Here is an 8,142-nt window from a genome sequence, read left to right on the forward strand (position 1 = left end):
TTGTCAGAAAGGCACAGCGATAATCATGGGAGATTTTAATCTACGTATAGACTGGAAAAGTCAGATGGGCAAAGGTAGCCTCGATGAGGAAATCATAGAATGTTTTCGGGATAGCTTCTTAGAACAGCATTTTCTGGAGTCAACCACAGGGGAGGCTATGATATTCCTGGTATTGTGCAATGAGATAGGCTTAATTAATGACCTCATAGTGAAGGCACTCCTAGGTAGCAGTGACCATAATATGATTGAATTTTACATTAATTTTAAGGGGGAGAGGAGTGGGTCTGTGACCATGTTTTTAAACTTAAATAAAGGCAATTATGAAAGCAGAGTTGGCTAAAGTGAATTAGCAAATTAGGTTAAGGGATAGGTCAATAGAGATGCAGTGGTAAACATTTAAGGGGATATTTCAGAATGCACAGAATAGATGCATCCCAACGAGTAAGAAAAAAGTCCAAGGGACGGACACACCATGGTTAACCAGAAAGGTTAAAAATAGTATCAAACTTAAAGAAAAAGCATATCATTGTGTAAAGGCAGGTGGAAGGTCAGAAGATTGGACAGAATATAAGGAATGGCAAAGGATGACTAAAAGATTAATAGGGAGGGAATAATTAGAGTATGAGAGAAAGCTAGTCAGAAATATAAAAACAGATAGTAAGAGTTTCTATAAATATTTTAAAAATAAATGAGTTAACAGAGCGAGTGTTGGTCCTATGGGGTCTTAAAAGAAGCGGCTAGTGAGATAGTTGATACATTGGTTTAAATTCTAAAACTCCCTAGATCAGAGGAAAGTCCCATTAGATTGGAAGCTAGCAAATGTAACTCCACTGTTCAAAAAGGGAGACAGAAAACGGGAAACCATACCAGTTAGCTTAACATCTGTTGTAGGAAAAATAAGACCATAAGACATAGGAGCAGAAATTAGGCCATTGAGCCCATCGAGTCTGCTCCGCCGTTCAATCATGGCTGATAAGTTTCTCAACCCCATTCTCCCACCTTCTCCCTGTAACCTTTGATCCCCTTACCAATCAAGAACCTATCTATCTCGGTCTTAAATACACTCAATGACCTGGCCTCCACAGCCTTCTGTGGCAATGAATTCCATAGATTCACCACTCTCTGGCTATTATATTAGAAGCTATTATTAAAGAAGTTATAGCCGGGCACTTGGATAAGTTCAAGGTAATCAGGCAGAGTCAACATGGTTTTGTGAAAGGGAAATCATGTTTAACCAACTTATTAGAGTTCTTTGAGGGAGTAACATGTGCTGTGGATAAAGTGGAACTGGTGGATGTACTGTTCTTAGATTTCCAGAAAGCATTTGATAAAGTGCCACATCAAAGGTTATTGCATAAAATAAAAGCTCATGGTATAGGAGGTAACAAATTGGTGTGGATAGAAGATAGGCTGGCTAACAGGAAGCAGAGAGTATGATAAATGGGTCTTTTTAATGGCAAGATGTGATGAGTGGTGTGCCACAGGGATCAGTGCAAGGACCTCAACTGTTTACAATTTATATAAATGACTTGGATGAAGGGATGGATGGGATGGGTGCCAAATTTGCTGATGACACAAAGATAGTTATGACAGTAAGTTGTGAAGAGGACATAAGGAGGCTACAAAAAGATATAGATAGGTTAAGTGAGTGGACAAAGACCTGGCAAATGGATTATAATGTGGGAAAATGTGAAATTGTCCATTTTGGCAGGAAGAATAAAAGAAAAGCATATTATTTAAATGGTGAGAGACTTCAGAGCTTTGAGATGCAGAAGGACCTAGATGTCTTAGTGCATGGATTGCAAAAGGCTAATATGCAGTACAGCAAGTAATTAGGAAAGGTAATAGAATGCTATCATTTATTGCGAGGAGGATTGAATACAAAAGTAGGGAGGTTATGCTTCAGTTACACCACACACTAGTGAGACCACATCTGAAGTACTGTGTACAGTATTGGTCACCTTATTTAAGGAAGGATGTAAATGCATTGGAAGCAGTTCAGAGAAGGTTTACCAGACTAATACCTGGAATTGGGCAATTCCATTGGGTTGTTTTATGAGGAAAGGTTGGACAGGAGTTAAGAATAATAAGAGGTGACTTGATTGGAATACATAGCGCAGAATTTTACGAGTCGGCAAGCGGGGGCGGGGCCTGCTCGCCGATGCATAAATGACATGCGGTGACATCAGGGGGAACTCCCAATGTCACCGCGCCTGATTTAAATTTTCAGGAAGGCAGGAGCGCAGCCAAATCAGCTGTGCGCCCGCCGACCTGTCAGTGGCCAATTGAGGCCATTGACAGGGTCAATTAAGTAATTAAAGGACCTGCCCATTCAACCTTAATGTTGGCAGGCAGGCCAGGAGCCCCGGCGGGAACTAGAAAAAACATGAAACCTCATGCACGGGCGGGATTACCTTTCCTAATTACTTGCTGTACCTGCATATTAGCCTTTTCATGTAGGTTTTAAAACATTTAAATAAAGATTTTGTAAAAATTATGGACATGTCCCAACTCATGTGACATTGTCACAAGAGGGGACATGTAAGGGAAATTTCATTTTTCTATTTTTGACTTTTTAAATGTACAGCTGATCTCCCTGAGGCTGCACTTGGCCTCAGGGAGATGAGTGCGCTCTTTTGTGCACATGCACGAAAGAGCGCACACTCGATTTTGGGATTGCAACCCCCCCCCCCGCCCCCCACCCGCACAGGGAGTGTATAGCGCTTCTGTGCAGACGTCACGCTTAATTGGCCCCCCCACGTAAAATGGCGGCGTGCCTCCGATCAGGGCGCTGATCAGAAGCGTGCCCGTACACGCCCGCCCATCAAAATTCAGCCCATAAGATCTTGAGGGGTCTTGACAGGGTGGATGTGGAGAGGATGTTCCCTCTTGTGGGAGAATCTAGAATTAAAGGTCACTGTTTAAGAATAACAGGTCGCCCATTTAAAATGGAGATGAGGCGAATTTTTTTCTCTCGGGGGTTGTGAGTCTTTGGAACTCTCTTTCTGAAAAGGTGGTGGAAGCAGAGTCTTTGAATACTTTTAAGGCAGGGGTGGATAGATTCTTGGTAAGAAAGGGGCTGATAGATTATCGGGGGTAGGTGGGATGCAGATCTGAGGTTACTATCAGATCAGCCCTGATTTTATTGAATGGCGGAGCAGGCTCGAAGGCTGAGTGGCCGACTCCTGCTCCTGATTTGTACGTTCATATGTTTGTAACAGCCAAAACCCACTTTACAGCAAAAAAAAGTAATTAAACCAACAAATTGGCCAGTGACTGTTTAAGGCACATTAGTAATAAGATCTGCACTGATTTAAAGTGAAATTTAAAAATTCAAATTTCACCTTTCCTTAAAAGTTCCACGAATAAAATGTTTACCTGACTGGAACAAGTCACCTCTGTAACTACTATAGGAAAACCATACAACATGTGGTCAACATACATACATTTGTTTCTTCCTGCAAAACTATAATGTTCTTTTCAAATTCATGGAAAGGATTTGAAAACATTTAACATCCTCTACACTTGATGAATGTTCCCTTATCAAAACTGCAATCACATTTAAGTCTGACTTGTGCTTATAAATCCTATAAAATACTTCAAGTTATAACTAGCTGTTTTTTCTATTTTATGAAAAATTATCAAATTATTAAAACTTTTACCTTCTTTCCTTTCTTGACATCTTCATCCATTGTGTTTTTGCATCTATTCTGACCTCCTAAGCTTTCTCATTTCCTTAAGATTTGTGCTGTTACATGCAGGAAACACTTAGCCAACTCCACCAAATGAGTTCTGACGTGAAAATTAATATTTCTTCCTCTCCTGGAACTTACAGCAACATACATCAAACTTTTAAAGACTTGTGCACTTACCCTCTGTGTTTGGTTTGCTATTTGGTTTATAGAAAATAGAGCTAGCCTAATTGCTTTTCTGTCATCACAGTGAAGAGTATCAGTGCTGGGGAAATACATCACCTTCCACTTTCAATGCCCACTCTGAGTACCCTGAGATGCAGAGCAAAGTTCCCTCTATTCTGCCCCAGCAATATGCTTTAGTGTCCATTCCCAACAGGGTGCTTTTTTCCTCATCAACCACGTTCAGGGAGATATTGTCATTTAAGTGCTGAATTAGGGACTGTTTGTGCTGTAGATCAAACACCACTTGGAAGAAGGTAGAAATGATCCAGAAGAAAAATGCTGGAAATGCTCAGCAGATGAGGCAGAACTACAGAGAGAGTAGAAGATTTAGACTGCAATATTGGGCTCTGTGGTACACATAGTTTCCATTCCAAATGCCGCCTTTGGTAAGAGAGTTAGCGGGGCATCAGAACCATGTGCCAGAAGTATGCAGAGTAGGCACATTGTGATGTCAGTCAGTGTGTAATGCTGAACAAAAACAAAAACACCTGGAAAAACTCAGCAGGTCTGGCAGCATCTGCGGAGAGGAACACAGTTAACGTTTCGAGTCCGTATGACCCTTCATCAAAACTAAAACATATAGAAATGAGATGAAATATAAGCTGGTAAAGGGGGGTGGGTGAGACAGATAGAGCTCGATAGGGGGCCAGTGATAGGTGGAGGCCCCCTATCGAGCTCTACCTGTCCCACCCACCCCCCTCTACCAGCTTATATTTCATCTCATTTCTATATGTCTTAGTTCTGATGAAGGGTCATACGGACTCGAAACGTCAAGTGTATCCCTCTCTGCAGATGCTGTCAGATCTGCTGAGTGTTTCCAGGTATTTTTGTTTTTGTTTTAGATTTCCAGCATCCGTAGCATTTTGCTTTTATTTTAGTGTATAATGCTGATTTGACTCCTGCTCACTGCTCCAGCTGTTGCTCTCTCCTAAACACTACTTATGTTCAGTAACAGGAAAAGCCCTCCTTTAAAGGTTTGAGTTTGTCTACGCGCTTGGCAGTTTGAAGAGTTTATTAAAGTTGGTGAAGTCAACAGGGAATGGTGCTGTACACATGGAGCAGACCTTGGCTGTAACTGCAAGGGTTCTGGTCAGACCACTTGCTGCCAGCCATGGGGTGCTATAGTTGCCATTCCCCTTGGGCAGCAGCATGAGAGAGAGATGGAACAGAGACAGCAAAAAAAAAGACAAGCTCCACCTAGAGGGTAGAGAAGGCAGGGGAGAAGAGCAACCATCAGGAAGTCTTTTCCATTTAGGGTCCTCTGGAACCATATCTCTTATATCCATTTTAACCAAGAGCAGTGTGTATGTCATCATCATCTTTCAAAGCAGGTCCTTACAGATCCCTGCCACATCTTGCAACCAGACTGGGCTCTAGGTTCTGTGCAAAAACCTGTGTCAAGTTGGAGTCAGATTCCTCCATCCTCTTTGTCAATGACAGCAGGCTTTCTGGCAAGCCAGGCAATGCAACAAGCATTTGTGTGTTCATGTCCATTGGCCTCTTCCTGTACGTTGCCCCATTGAAGTCCCCATCGGACCCTTCTGAAGCAAAACTTGTGTGCGACCACAGCCTCTGAGGAGCTGGCACCTGATCTAATCAGGGAGCTTGGGGAGCCTATCATTTCCCATTTATTACTCCATGGCAATAACTTGGCCAATCAGCACCCTTTTCTCCTGTGGTATCAATTGTTGTGATCATTGGAAATTTAGCATTCCTGCACTTGTCCTGATGAGTGCGAAATGAAAAGCTTCAGCAACATGTTTCCCTTTTCAACAATATTCAAGTTCTGCACCACCAAGGGACTGTTAGTACGAATGTTGCTTATACACGGTTCCTGGATCCTCATCAATATTTTTACGGAAAAAGTTACTGCCTATTTTTGGACACGTTTTAAAATGTTTCCTGCATATTATCAAAAATTTTAAAATCCAACCATAAACTGTGGAAACATTCCTACCCCTGTTGCCATGCCTTTAGATTTCCCAACAATCAGTTCACAATATTGTAAAATGTAATGAATGCTGTAATCCCTAAATATTTCTGTAGCTGATTACTAAAATCAGCTGAGCATCCCTACCACTCTTCCAGGCTGTTTGCCAAACTTTGTTCCCAACTGGGAATAAAAATTAAGTCCAATATCATATTTGCAGGCCATGTCTTTTTTAACGGCAGGACCTCATTTGAAATTTTTTTACTTTGTTTCTTGCACGACAGCCAGACAGATTTAGGGGTTGGATGGCTGCTGGATGTGAAAGCCTGTGGCGCAAGGCAGTAGCTGGGGACCTCTCAGGATGGCCCCTGTCAATGAAGAAGATCAGGGTGTCACAGAGGGGAGAGAGGGTCTAGGAGTGCATTAGTGAGGAAGGAGGATAGGAGAGATGGCAGAGGGGGGAGAGATCATGGGGAAGAGATCATGGGACGGGAGGGGTGCTGGCCAATCTCCGGTTAATTGACTTCCTGAACCTTAAATTCCAACATGCCCTTTGGTTGCCATGGTAGCTCAAATGTGGCTGGCACTGTGGACTGCTGCAGAATGGAGGCATCATCACTGCTGGTGGGACGTGTGATGGACATCATGATCTGCCTGCTCTTCATACTTCTGACAGACATTCATTGTGCGCACATGCTAATGCCCTCACCAATATGGCATCCAGTACAACTTGGCCCACAAGCATGCAAGTGCATGTGGCTTCGCTTATCCTATTTTGGAGTGCTAAGGGCACTAAAAGTGCCCAAAAAATGAGTGCCCACAAACCCAATTTCTCTCACACGGTCTTCTGGGATGCTAGAGGGTTAAGATTTGTACAGAAGCCATGGGTTTACAGGACTATTGAGAAGTCTTATTTACTTCAAGCACACTGGTCCAGTCAGAATCTTTTAATTAGGCAAGAAAGTAATGTTGTAAATCTTAAGCAGTGGAAAACTTTTTTTTAACCTTTACAAAATGGCATAGGCTGAACAAATACAAAGCAGTGTGGGCTGAATAATCACTAACATCCATTTCTACAAAGAAACTTCATCAGACAACTGAACTATATCACTCCTATCGTAATTGCTATTGTGTCCTGAGAAAACATTTCAGTGACATACAAAAGGAACTTTTGCTGCACAGAGCAGATTCTTAAACCAATAACGTAGGCTGTTTACGCCAAATAACTGTATGCAAACCTGACTTCCAGAAACTGAAATTTCTAAACAATTGCCTGTCTGGAAGAAAGCCACACGTATGTATGCTGCAGCTATGTCAGAACTTTAGCCTTGTATGGCAAAAATTATAACATTGGGTTAACATAACACATAATCGTTAGGCATCCTCAGCAAAGTAATATTTTTCATTTACAGTTCTGAAAGCGATTTGAAAAGCTTGTACTCTTTGATGGATGTGAGTTTCCCTAAAGGAAACTGTGGGTGTGTATACCTCCAAATTCTGTATTATATCTGGCACACAACAGATTTAAAATTTTGAAGTCATAACTAGTTTGGGCATGAATCTAAGAAAGATTGATGCCAAATTATAAAAATATTTTACCTTTTTTCCTTTCTTGATCTCTACATCCATTGTGTTTTCACATCTGTTCTGAACTCCTGAATTTTCTTGTTTTGTTCTTGTGCTGTTACATGCAGGAAACTCTTGGTTGACTCCACCAAATAAGTTCTGATGTAAACTTTTAACAGTTCTTCCTCTCCTGGGACTGATACAATATATATCAGCCTATTAAAATCCAGCAAAAAATAGACTGTCTCCATGTCTGCATTGTTAGATACAACTAAAAATATATTTTGATTTTAACATGAGCACTGACTTCTTGTAAGATTACAAAATAATTCAAAGGCTTTCCATAAAATAGCGATACGTTGATTTAAGCCCATGATTTCCTTTTGTCACCATAAAGTTTAGCAGTCACTTCCTGTGGATGTGTCCTTTCAGTACCTCCTGTTGGCTAACGGGCATTGTAATGAAACAAAGTAGAGCAGGAAATGACTCCAATATCAGTCCTTTTCAGAGCAAAGTCATTGTGTTAACTTAACTGATACAAATAGAGCCTTTGTGATCCTTTTCATTTCACATATCGCAGTTTATACTTTGATTTTGAGACTTTTGGTAGGCTGAATGTTTGTTCCGTCTTCAATGACTTATGTTCATCAAAATCCTTTCCTCCTGCCCAATTTACAATGACACATTTGTGCAAAAATAATCACCAATATTTGGTGTCAAGCTGTTAAA

At 41.2% G+C, this 8,142-nt stretch overlaps 1 protein-coding gene across 1 annotated transcript in view; it reads right to left on the reverse strand.

Moving 5' to 3' along the window:
• Positions 1-7,786, reverse strand: part of ccm2l (CCM2 like scaffold protein) — a 54,898-nt gene extending 47,112 nt beyond the window's left edge. The window contains exon 1 of the mRNA XM_078556287.1: positions 7,447-7,786. Within this exon, the coding sequence (XP_078412413.1) occupies positions 7,447-7,476 (30 nt within the window). The 5' untranslated portion in view covers positions 7,477-7,786. The remainder of the gene's footprint in view (positions 1-7,446) is intronic.
• Positions 7,787-8,142: the final 356 nt, after the last annotated feature.

The sequence above is a fragment of the Cetorhinus maximus genome, chromosome 13, assembly GCF_964194155.1.
Source record: "Cetorhinus maximus chromosome 13, sCetMax3.hap1.1, whole genome shotgun sequence".
Classification (NCBI taxonomy): Eukaryota; Metazoa; Chordata; class Chondrichthyes; order Lamniformes; family Cetorhinidae; genus Cetorhinus; species Cetorhinus maximus.